The sequence below is a fragment of the Trichomycterus rosablanca genome, chromosome 3 (genome assembly GCF_030014385.1).
Source record: "Trichomycterus rosablanca isolate fTriRos1 chromosome 3, fTriRos1.hap1, whole genome shotgun sequence".
In the NCBI taxonomy this organism is placed as follows: Eukaryota; Metazoa; Chordata; class Actinopteri; order Siluriformes; family Trichomycteridae; genus Trichomycterus; species Trichomycterus rosablanca.
In genome coordinates this window covers 33977986-33991383 of record NC_085990.1, presented here as the reverse complement: position 1 = coordinate 33991383, position 13398 = coordinate 33977986, and the positions used below count along the sequence as shown (strand labels likewise).

Here is a 13398-nt window from a genome sequence, read left to right as displayed (position 1 = left end):
GAGTGGACCCTGCTCTTTTAAAACGCTGGATGATCTTGGCCACTGTGCTGCAGCTCAGTTTCAGGGTGTTGGCAATCTTCTTGTAGCCTTGGCCATCTTCATGTAGCGCAACAATTCGTCTTTTAAGATCCTCAGAGAGTTCTTTGCCATGAGGTGCCATGTTGGAACTTTCAGTGACCAGTATGAGAGAGTGTGAGAGCTGTACTACTAAATTGAACACACCTGCTCCCTATGCACACCTGAGACCTAGTAACACTAACAAATCACATGACATTTTGGAGGGAAAATGACAGGCAGTGCTCAATTTGGACATTTAGGGGTGTAGTCTCTTAGGGGTGTACTCACTTTTGTTGCCGGTGGTTTAGACATTAATGGCTGTATATTGAGTTATTTTGAGGGAAGAATAAATTTACACTGTTATATAAGCTGCACACAGACTACTTTTCATTGTGTCAAAGTGTCATTTTGTCAGTGTTGTCCCATGAAAAGATATACTTAAATATCTGCAGAAATGTGAGGGGTGTACTCACTTTTGTGATACACTGTATATACAGTGGTATGTAAAAGTTTGGGCACCCCTGATATTTTTCATGATTTTCCTTTATAAATCATTGGTTGTTCGGATCAGCAATTTCAGTTAAATATATCATATAGCAGACGAACACAGTGATATTTGAGAAGTGAAATGAAGTTCATAGGATTTACAGAAAGTGTGCAATAATTATTTAAACAAAATTAGGCAGGTGCATAATTTTGGGCACCCCAACAGAAAAATTACATCAATATTTAGTACATCCTCCTTTTGCAGGAATAACAGCCTCTAAACGCTTCCTATAGCTTCCAATGAGAGTCTGGATTCTGGTTGAAGGTATTTTGGACCATTCTTCTTTACAACACATCTCCAGTTCAGTCAGGTTTGATGGTTTCCGAGCATGGACAGCCCGCTTTAAGTCACACCACAGATTTTCAATAATATTCAAGTCTGGAGACTGAGATGGCCATTCCAGAACGTTGTACTTGTTCCTCTGCATGAATGCCTTAGTAGATTTTGAGCAGTGTTTAGGGTCGTTGTCTTGTTTGAAGTATCCAGCCCCGGCACAACTTCAACGTTGTCACTGATTCTTGAACATTGTTCTCAAGAATCTGCTGATATTAACTGGAATCCATGCGACCCTCAACTTTAACAAGATTCCCAGTACCTGCACTGGCCACACAGCCCCACAGCATGATGGAACCGCCACCAAATTTTACTGTGGGTAGCAAGTGTTTGTCTTGGAATGCTGTGTTCTTTTTCCGCCATGCATACCGCCCCTTGTTATGTCCAAATAACTCAGTTTTAGTTTCATCAGTCCACAGCACCTTATTCCAAAATGAAGCTGGCTTGTCCAAATGTGCTTTAGCATAACTCAAGCGACTCTGTTTGTGGCGTGTGCGCAGAAAAGGCTTCTTCTGCATTACTCTCCCATACAACCTCTCCTTGTGCAAAGTGCGCTGAATAGTTGAACGATGCACAGTGACACCATCTGCAGCAAGATGATGTTGTAGGTCTTTGGAGCTGGTCTGTGGGTTGACTATGACTGTTCTCACCATCCTTCGCCTCTGCCTATCTGAGATTTTTCTTGGCCTGCCACTTCGGGCCTTAACTTGAACTGTGCCTGTGGTCTTCTATTTCCTCACTATGTTCCTCACAGTGGAAACTGACAGCTGAAATCTCTGAGATAGCTTTTTGTATCCTTCCCCTAAACCATGATGTTGAACAATCTTTGTTTTCAGGTCATTTGAGAGTTGTTTTGAGGCTCCCATGTTGCCACTCTTCAGAGAAGATGCAAAGAGGAGAAACACTTGCAATTGGCCACCTTAACCCTGTCTCATAATTGGATCATACATGTGTATGTAGGTCAAGGGTCAATGAGCTTACAAAACAAATTATGTGTTCCAATAATTAGTGCTAAAGGTATTCAAATCAATAAAACGACAAGGGTGCCCAAAATTATGCACCTGCCTAATTTTGTTTAAATAATTATTGCACACTTTCTGTAAATCCTATAAACTTCATTTCACTTCTCAAATATCACTGTGTTCGTCTGCTATATGATATATTTAACTGAAATTGCTGATCCAAACAACCAATGATTTATAAAGGAAAATCATGAAAAATATCAGGGGTGCCCAAACTTTTACATACCACTGTATATATATATATATATATATATATATATATATATATACACACCGATCAGCCATAACATTAAAACCACCGCCTTGTTTCTACACTCACTGTCCATTTTATCAGCTCCACTTACCATATAGAAGCACTTTGTAGTTCTACAATTACTGACTGTAGTCCATCTGTTTCTCTGCATGCTTTGTTAGCCCTCTTTCATGCTGTTCTTCAATGGTCAGGACTGTCCCAGGACTACTACAGAGCAGGTATTATTTGGGTGGTGGATCATTTTCAGCACTGCAGTGACACGTATGTGGTATGAGTGGATAAGACACAGCAGCACTGCTGGAGTTTTTTTAAACACCTCACTGTCCTTGTTGGACTGAGAATAGTCCAACAACCAAATATATCCAGCCTTCAGCGCCCTGTGGGCAGCATCCTGTGACCACTTATGAAGGTCTAGGATATGACCAACTCAAACAGCAGCAACAGATGAGTGATCATCTCCGATTTTACACCTACAAAGTGGACCAACTAGGTAGGAGTGTCTAATAGAGTGGACAGTGAGTGGACAGTATTTGCAGTATTGCAGTATTTCAAAACTCCAGCAGCGCTGCTGGGTCTCGTACCAGCACAACACACACTAACACACCACCACCACCATGTCGTTGTCACTGCAGTGCTGAGAATCATCCACCACCTAAATAATACCTGCTCTGTGGTGGTCCTGACCAATTGAAGAACAGGGTGAAAGCAGGCTAAAAAGGTATGTAGAGAAACAGATGGACTACAGTCAGTAATTGTAGAACTACGAAGTGCTTCTATATGGTAAGTGGAGCTGATAAAATGGACAGTGAGTGTAGAAAAAAGGAGGTGGTTTTAATGTTATTGCTGATCGTTGTACCTATATATATATATATATATATATATATATATATATATATATATATATATATATATATATATATATATATATATATATATATATATATATATATGTATATATGTATATATATATATATATGTATATATGTATATATATATATATATATATATATATATATATATATTTATATATATATTTATATATATATTTATATATATACTTTCTAACATAGTTTCTAAATGATCAGCGAGTACTGTAAAAGTAAGGCAGGATATAGCCCACAGCTACACTCCATAACTAGACCAGCCATGTGTTTGAGGTCAGTCATTCTCTCGTGGCCATGTAGTAATCAAATTTGACATGCCGTCTGCTCTGAGAATCAGCAGCAGACATGTGACTGCATGGCTTTTCTCTACTGAATGTTTCTTACTGCCTTTACAAGTGTTGTCTGTAAATATTAATGCAGTGGCATTTATATCATTATTAATTTGTTCTTTTGTATTATAGTTTGGGAAAATGTTAATATACAAATTTCAATATTGAAGAAGTGGCACAGTGTACTATTTTTTGTTTTTATTACCATTTCATGTGTTTTCCTCTTGGCAGTCCATTCCTCCCACCTTTTAAAAACTATCGTAACATGCAGATTGGCTGCTGTAAATTATCCGTACCTGAAAGCAAGTCTGAATAACTTATTTGTTAATACTCTGCACTGGAGTCGCTTCTCAGAGAATTTGCCCAGCTTGTTGAAAAATGCATGAATGTGTCTGGAAAAAATGCAGCATATGTTGCTCTAAAATCTCAGTGCACTTTTCTGTATTAATGCTGCTATTACAGAAGTGTAAGTTAGTCTTGCCAAGGGCACTGACACAACCCAAACCATGACAGACCCTGGCTTTAGTTTTTAATACTCTGCAGTGGAGCCGCTTCTCTGAGAATCAGCCCAGTTGATTTTTAATTTTTGTAACTTAAAATACAAATTTGGAGGACTAATTACAAATCTCACAAATTGTTGGCACTCTATTGCATCAGTTTTTGTTTACAGACATGCATCCAAACAGTGTGGCATCACCTTTCCGTGACTGACCTTCAAAGTTAATTTCCAAATGTGTCTCTGTGTGTGTGTCTGTGTGTGTATTTGTATGTGTCTTAGTGTCTGTCTGTGTCCCTCTGTATGTGTGTGTGTGTGTGTGTGTGCTTGTGTCTTTATGTCTCTGTGTGTGTCTTTGTGTCTCTCTGTATGTGTATGTGTGCTTGTGTCTGTGTGTGTGTGTTCCTGTGTGTCTGTGTGTGTCTTTGTGTCTGTCTGTATCTCTCTGTATGTGTATGTGTGCTTGTGTGTGTCTATTCTCCTCTTCCTCTTATCTAAGTAGTCATATACATGTGATGATTTACACAGAGGGTAAATAAGGGCAGTAGGCTGAAACACATCTGACATAAAACAGATGTTTGTAATGTTCTAAAGTCATAATTCAGGTTAAATGTGTCAGTAAGGAGGTTATCACAGAACCTCTTTTATACCTCTTGAGGAGAACCTCCCAGATGCTTCAGAGACAATAAATGTCCCATAATCTGTCTTTTATAGGAATGTGAAACAAAATAAATGAAGCACTTAAAGTTAAAGCTAGCTTCCCACAGATGTGTGTTGCTGTATAGGTATAGATTGTGTATTGTCCATGCTGTAGCTGTGTATAATAAAATGCTTTTAAATGTCCTGTTTTACTACAATTTAGGGAAATATCTTTATTTTGCATCAATCTAGTGCTGCCGGTGGGGAAATCTTCAACCAGTGTGTGGCAGAGAGAGATGAAGCCTTTAAAGAAGAAGACGTGAAGCGGCTGATGAGGCAGATCCTGGAGGGTGTTGCTTTCCTTCATAATAACAGTGTGGTTCATCTTGACCTGAAGGTGATAAAAACATTATGTTAATAAATAAGTAACAGTGTTGATAATTGACACTACAACTCCAAATCAGAAAAAGTTGGGACAGTATAGAAAATGCAAATAAGAAAATAATGCAGTGTTATCTACATTTACTTTGACTTTTATTTCATTGCAGACTCGAATCTTTGAATCCAAGATATTTCATGTTTTGGCTGGTCAGCTTCATTTGTTAATATACATCTATTCCTGTATTTCAGGCCTGCAACACATTCTAAAAAAAAGTAGGGACAGTAAAGCATTTACCACTTTGTAATGTTGCCATTCCTTTTCACAGCACTTAAAATATGTTTTGGCTGTGAGGATACCAAGCGGTTTAATGTGTTTCAGATGTTATTTTGTCACATTCTTTTTGCAAACACTTCTTAAGATGTCCAACAATACAGGGTTGTCATGATCGAATTTTGTTTTAAAATTCTTCACTTATTCTTCACTATTGGGGACAGCACAGGACTGCAGGTACCCGCACCCTCTTCCTCCACAGCCATGAAACTACTAAAATTGGGTTAAGAACTGTCCAACGCATTATTAAAAAGTGGAAGGACAGTGGGGAAACATAATCTTCGAAGAAGGAATGTGGTCGGAAAAAAATCTTGAATGATCGTGATCGGTGATCACTTAAACGTTTGGTGAAATCAAATGGTAGAAAAACAACAGTAGAACTCAGGGAGATGTTTAATAGTGACAGTAAGAGCATTTCCACACACACAATGTGAAGGGAACTCAAGGGATTGGGACTAAACAGCTGTGTAGCCTTAAGAAAAACACTTGTCAGTGAGGCTAACCGGCAAAAACAGCTTCAATTTGCTAGGGAGCATAAAGATTGGACTCTGGAGCAATGGAAGAAGGTCATGTGGTCTGATGAGTCCAGATTTACCCTGTTCCAGAGTGATGGGCGCATCAGGGTAAGAAGAGAGGCGGCTGAAGTGATGCACCCATCATGCCTAGTGCCTACCGTACTGATCTGGGGTTGCTGCAGTTGGTCAGGTCTAGGTTCAGCAACGTTATGTGCCCAAAGAATGAGGTCAGCTGACTACCTGAATATACTGAAGGACCAGGCATATTCCAAGATGACAATGCCAGTATTCCTCGGGCTCAAATTGTGAAAGAGTGGTTCAGGGAGCATGAGACATCATTTTCACACATGGATTGGCCAGCACAGAGTCCAGACCTGAACCCCATTGAGAATCTTTGGGATGTGCTGGAGAAGACTTTGCGCAGTGGTCCAAATCTCCCATCATCAATACAAGATCTTGGGGAAAAATTGCAGTTCTTCTGCAATGCAGAAGCTTGTGGAAATGATGCCACAGCGAATGCGTGCCGTAATCAAAGCTAAAGGCGGTCCAACCAAATATTAGAGTGTGTGACCTTTTTATTTGGCCAGGCAGTGTATAATGTAGTTGACCAGATAAAACATGAAATATTTTGGGTTAATGCTGAGTGTGTAGAAAACACTGCATTTTCCATACTGTCCCAACATTTTCTGATTCGGGATTTTATAGAAAGCTCATCAGGCATCATGACAACAAATGACAGAAAATTGCACAAACCTAATATAAAACAAGATTGACTGCTTGATAAGACTTCATTCGTTCATTTATTCATTCATTCATTTTTACTTAGCACATCATAATGGTCAGGGTCACAGTGGGTCTGGTGCACAAGGCATAAATATTCAATATAATATTGAATATTGAATAATATACACGTTGGAGTATTCAAAGGAAACTCACACAGAAAGGGAGAACATGCCAAACTTGGGGTGAGGTTTAAACTCATGAGCGTCCACTCTACCAGCTGTGCCACCATGCTGTTCTTAAGTGGCTTGATTATAAATATAAATATTACATATAGAAATATATGCCCAAAAGTATGTAGGTAGCGCTACTGTTCAGTACGTTTCAGTACACAATCAATACAGTTATTTTCATCACCTGCTTTTCCTTGTCAGGTCACTCAAAGTCCAGTTTCACTGGGAAACACTGGGTGCAAGGCCTTGATACCCTGAACATGGTATAGGGGGCTAGCAGCTTTTAGCAGACACCTTTATCCAAAGCGACTTACAGCTTTGAACAAGCATAGTGCAAGCAATTGAAGGTTCAGGGTTCTGCTCAGGCACCCCATTGACATATGGTGGTGGTGGGCTTGAACCAGTAACCTTCTGATTACTAGTTCAGTAGCTTATACACGGAGCTTCCACTGCCCTATTTAACAAAAATAGTTTGCGCCACATATGGGATTTGATTTGCTACGAAGTAAAAACCTTTAAGTCTGGCCAGTCCATTATTTTTGCTGGTGTATATTTTGGATTCTGGGACTGTAAAGGGGCAAACTTGATGCAGAAGGCCATCTAGTGGTCAGTTGTTGTAAGTGTATTCTTTATGTAAAATAGCAAAACTGCAACGATAAATAGTAAATGAAAAATATTTTGGATATGCGATGGACTGACGCTCTGTCCAGGTGTGCCTTGCGCCCATTGAGAGCTGGGATAGGCTCCAGCACCCCAGTGACCCTGACTAGGATAAGCGGCTTATTTCCTCTGTTTTATTCGTAGGTGTTGAACTGACAGGGTCACTTCAGCACATTACTATCCTTTCTTAATACTCCACATTCAACCAATCAGTGACTTGCCAAGACCTTCATAAGTTACTTTTAGAAATAAAATAATAAGCAGATAAATTTGTTTATTTGGGTAGCGCTGCAGTCTGTTATGCTAGCCCATTACTGCTGAGATCCAGGTTTCAGTCTCAGTGGTTCTAACGGCCAGCAAGGTGTCTACACAAACAATTGGCTATTACTGCAACTGACTGGTGTCCTGTCCAGGGAATTCCTCCCACCCCTGTTGACTCTCCCCAATAAGGGTGAGGACAAAGACATCTTGCTTTTTGGAATTCTCTAAGAAACATGACAATCCTCTTATGCATCATCATGCTGAGCCTGGTTGGATAAGAGCACTGAGCTCTCTGTTCTGTGTACATGAGCCCGTGTTTAGCCAGTCACCCTGATTGACTGGGGAAAGATTAAGGACAATAATTCCTTCTTTCATTCCCAGTAGGGTTCCAAATTTTGCAGCAAATTTGTTCAGCAATAACTGACTGTAATTAGTCGATGGGTCACCATTAACTGACAGGATTATTACTAATGAAACTTCAGTGTTGCACTGCTCTGTTTTACCAATGCTTATACTGGTTGATACGGTTTCCCCGGGATCACTAGATAGAATGCAGCAATACACCCCAGACTGGACGCCAACCCATCGTGTGGTCACATGTATGTATACGCCCGACAGGCCAACAGCACCTCTGGGGATTCAGACCCTGGTAGCAGTAGTGGGTGAACACAGTTTACCACAGCACCACCTGAGCACCCCCCAAGCCCCATATTCTGTTGTAAACAGACTTCTGAAGAATGCAGAACATTAGGTTCGGATTAATGGATTCTTCTTAAACTCAGCTATCACCAACTCATCCATTAGGGGGCACTAATGCAAGATTGAGCTAGAAGAACATTTATGAATTTATATTTTCTGCTTGGTTCTGTGCTTTTTTGTGGCACAATGAGAAGAAAAACTCTCAAGTGCCTATTTTTATACGGTCAAACACTAATAGACCCACTTTAGTTTCTTTTATTAAACCATGCTAGAACAGTCTTTATTTCCAAATTATTCACTGATGAGCCAAAACATTAGAGACATGGTCTCAGGTCAGAGCGGTTTTGACATTGTTTTAGGCAGGTGGCCGTATTGTTTTGGTTAATGTCTTTGGACATAACCAGCAGGGACTTCAACTTCTGCACATTGCAGAGCGAATCATTCTACAGGGTATCCTGGTTCCATCAATTTCATGAACAATGAACATGAACATTTACATTTTTGGCAGTTAGCAGACGCTTTTATCCAAAGCTACTTACAGTATACAGTCTAAGCAATCGAGGGTTAAGGGCCTTGCTCGAAGGCCCAACAGTGGCAACCCGGCAGTGGTGGGGTTTTAACCAGCAACCTTGTGCTTACTAGTCCAGTACTTTAAACTGAACATATGCCCGGCTAGGCTAAAACTTTCCCTGAGCATATGCCCAGCTAGGCTACAACTGCCCCCTAAACATATGCCCAGCTATGCTAAAACTGCCTTTGAACATTTGCCCAGACGTTCACATAATGGAGAAAAGCATTCCCATTGCAGATGCTTTCGACAGTGGTCAGGAGTTAGCAGGGGCTCTTTGACTGGTCTTCCTCTATGCAATCCCATACACAGAAGAGTTTGATGAACTGTGTTGGCATTCATTGTATCACCAGTATTAACATGAAAGTCAGAGGAACCCTTCTGTTCGTCCATACCAGACATCCTAGCCTTCATGATCTCTGGCATTGATAATTCTTGTCCGTTGGTGGATTATGGGTTGTCCCTTCTTAGACCATTGCCAGTGGTTGCCTTTGTGCACCACTTGATTTTTTGGAGATGCTTCAATCTGGTCATCTGGCTATAATGATTTAACACTTAACGTAACAGAGGGCTTTATGCCTGATCATATCTGCTGCATTCAACACATGTACTACGAGTAACCACCACCTGACCAACATTAAATATATGTCTGTACAACACATGCACAGTTCTTAGAAATATGCATTGACCTTCAACATTTTGGGGATGTTTTGACTCATCACTCTATACACAACCACACATGGACCTACATATCATATAGGTCCAGGTGTATCATGAACATATATATATTTTTTAATTTCTTCAGCCACAGAACATTCTCCTGACCAGTGATGAGCCTTTGGGTGACATTAAGATTGTGGACTTTGGCCTGTCGAGGATGGTGACCAATAACCAAGAAATCAGGGAGATCATGGGCACACCAGAGTATGTTGGTAAGTCTTATTGTCAAATGTAGGACTGGGTGTTGAGTGTGCTGTGTAAACACTACCAGCTCCTAATCAGGTTTATTTCTGTTTCTTCTTTTCAGCCCCAGAGGTTCTCAATTATGAGCCCATTAGTACAGCTACTGATATGTGGTGAGTGTCTCACGATCATTGTTTTACAGTTTGTCACACCCTTCGCTGTGAAAGACATTTTTAACAACCAACCACCAGGACAAGTACAGAACTATTTAGAAGAAATAAGACTAAAAGCATATAATAATAATTATTATTAATTAATTAGATGCTGAACTGACTGGCTGTTAACAGCAACAATCTGGTATTCCAGTATTCCATGTCAGCAATTAAAATGACCCTCCATACTGTTATAAGCAAGGGGCAAAAGCCAGCATTTCTTATGGTATGGGGGTGTGTCAGTGCCCATGTCATGGGTGACATCTACCCAGTGCAGATTAAATTTTTTAAACAAGAATGTGATTCCACAGATAAACGTGTGGCACAACCTGTGAGCGACCTTGTATGCTTTATTATAAGGTATTGTTATTATTATAGGTATTATTAGGTCACAGCAAGAAGGTCCTGGGATCAATTCCCAGGTTCAGGTCCCTTCTGTGTGGAGTTTGCATGTTTACCCCATGTCTGTGTGGGTTTTCTTTGGAAGCTGTAGTTTCCTTCCACAGTCCAAAGACGTGCAAGTGAGGTGAATTGGGGATACAAAATTGCCTGTGATGGTGTTTGACATGAAACTTGAACTGATGGATCTTGTGTAACCTGTAACTTCCTGTCTGGTCATGAATGTAACCAAAATGTAAAACATGATGTTAAAATCCTAATAAATAAACAATAATAATTGTGGGTTTTTTTCTGCAGGAGTATTGGTGTGCTCGCCTATGTGATGCTGACTGGTATCTCTCCCTTTCTGGGGGACGATAAGCAGGAGACCTTTCTGAACATCTCCCAGATTAATGTCAGCTACACAGAGGAGGAGCTGGAGCACCTGGACAAGGCAGCTATTCACTTCATCAAGTCGCTTCTCATCAAGGAACCAGAGTATGTACTTAAAATGAGCACATTTCTTCTTCTCATTTATTTGCTGTTATTAAGCCAAGTTACAAACACTATACCTGCAATGTATATTGTAATAAAACACGAAATCCATAGATTTATTATTATTAAAAATCGAAGAATAATCAAGCATAAAATTCAAATGTGCACAGGAATGTTAAGCTTCTGATAATAAGTACACATATTCACAGTTAGCCAATTAACTAAGGTAGTGATTGTGCTTGAAAATTTAAGACGACAAAAATTTTGGTCAAAATGAATAGCTAATTGTTCGTTCTTAATACATTTAGTACACTATATGGACAAGTATTGGGACACCCCTTCTAATGTTTAAATTAATGTGTTTCAGCCACAGAAGTTGCTAACAGGTGTAATAAATCAATTACATAAAGGACATTTTCACAGAGATACTAAAAAATCTTGTGGGAAGCCTTCTGTTTTTTATAGCTGAAAAGACACATCTATTTTAATACCACTTGGTTATGAATTGGGGGGTGGAGGGATGGCTAAAGGCCTGCTATGTACTGGCGTCTTATCAGGGGTATTCCTGCCTTATGTCCAGAGTCCATTAAGGACTTGACTTGGACTGGACTTCATATCTTTAAACCTGAGTTAGATCTCAGTGTAAGATGACTTGAGACTAAACCTTATCTTATCTAGGATAACTTACTTAACAACTAGGGCAATAAGGTAAAATCCCAGGTGGAGCGGTGCGGGTCCTTTCTGTGTGGAGTTTGCATGTTCTCCCCGGGTTTGCTCCCCGGGAGCTCAGATTTTCTCCCACAGTCCAAAGACATGAAAGTGAGGTGAATTGGAAATACAATATTGTCCATGACTGTGTTTGACATTAAAGACTTGAACTGATGAATCTACCAGTAATTACCTGTCCTGTCATGAATGTTTAAAACATGACACAAATTAATACTTGACAACTATATTTTTGCTATATTTTTAACTAAACCTTAAACTAAAGCCTGTGCTACCTTGTTTGAATTGATTTTTTTATATACAGGGACCGAGCCACTGCAGAAGAGTGTCTGAACCATCAGTGGCTTCAAACACAGGACAAGGACTCAGAGGAGGAGGACCAGCAACAGAACACAGCCTCTCCCATCCTCCAACCAGCCAGCACAGAGAACTCCACCCAGAGAAGTGAGGAAGAGGAGAAGGAAGGCAGAAAGACCGAAGAGCTCATCGTAATGGCTGCCTACACCCTGGGTCAGTGCCGCCAGTCCTCAGAAAAGGAGAGCCTGACTCCAGAGCAGAAGGCCATTACAAAGCGATTTAAATTTGAGGAGCCTTTTACGACACTGCAGGAGGTGCCTGGAGAATTTATTTACTGACCATTTAGCTGTTCAGCTCCAACTAGAGCTGCACTGCGGACATTAAAGTCTTGTGTTTGTCTTGAGTTTTAACTCATTCTGGTAATATGCCAAATTGTCATTGTTGTTGTTGTACATGGTTGTTACTGAAGATTAAGCCTTGATATGGTTCTTAATTTTTCCATCTTTTGTATCATTATCTTTGCTCTTATTCATCTTATATTTCATGTTCTTTTATTTTGGTTTCCTGTTTTTGCCATCTTTATCAAATTGAATGTCTCTGAGAGGGAAGAGCAGAGCATGATTATATGTAAATTAAACACAGTTTAAAACCATTCTGACTGTTCACCAGTTAAGTGGACAGTCACTTTCAGGCCATTCCCAGTGTAACAGTTTCTTCTGATTAGCTTACAGATGACAAAATGTAAAATATTGTTGGGTTTTTTTTGTTTTCTTTATGTCTTGGTTAAAAATGTAAATTGCTTGGTTAGCATAATGAATATGTTGAATTATATATGTAAAAGTCATTGTCTTGTTATTGTAAATAAAAGTTCCTCTTCAAGCGTGTAATTGGTGTTAATTGGGATTGTTGGGATTTAATAATTATAGAAACTGAATATTTGCTGTTGGATAAATGAGTGATTTGTATAATCAGCAAAATGCTACTGCATATTTAAAACCCACTGAACAAAACTCGCATTAGTTCCCATGTGAGAGAGGTAAGATTTTACTCATACAGGACTCTTCCTAAACCGATCATAGTTCACCAGAACTGCTATTTTAATACAGTATTAATCTAAGACAGGGCTGAAAAATATACCCTAAGCAATTTCTCACCATATTTCTAAAAATGTATCTTTATTATAATGTAAAAAAATATATTGTGATAAAGGATTGTGGCCCTTACCCACCAGTAGTCATTCATTTAGTTTGTATTAACTACTTCTTTCATGGTTGGCTTGCAGTAGGTCTGAAAACGCCTGGCTCAAAGTGATACCCCCTTGGCCAGTGTGGTGATTCATTGGGGTACATAAAACACATTTATTCACACCTAGGTGCAATTTGAGGCACCCAATCTACCTTTCACAAATAAGTAGGAAATCAAATACCCAGGAAACCCCATGTTAACATAAGAAGAACAT

General features: G+C 39.6%; 1 protein-coding gene across 1 annotated transcript in view; it reads left to right on the top strand.

Moving 5' to 3' along the window:
* The window catches only part of stk17a (serine/threonine kinase 17a), a 52594-nt gene extending 39768 nt beyond the window's left edge, over positions 1–12826 (top strand). Inside the window, exons 3-7 of the mRNA XM_062992051.1 lie at positions 4813–4957; positions 9734–9860; positions 9956–10004; positions 10740–10919; positions 11947–12826. Coding sequence (XP_062848121.1) covers positions 4813–4957; positions 9734–9860; positions 9956–10004; positions 10740–10919; positions 11947–12277 — 832 coding nt within the window. The 3' untranslated portion in view covers positions 12278–12826. The remainder of the gene's footprint in view (positions 1–4812; positions 4958–9733; positions 9861–9955; positions 10005–10739; positions 10920–11946) is intronic.
* The last annotated feature ends 572 nt before the right edge of the window (positions 12827–13398 follow it).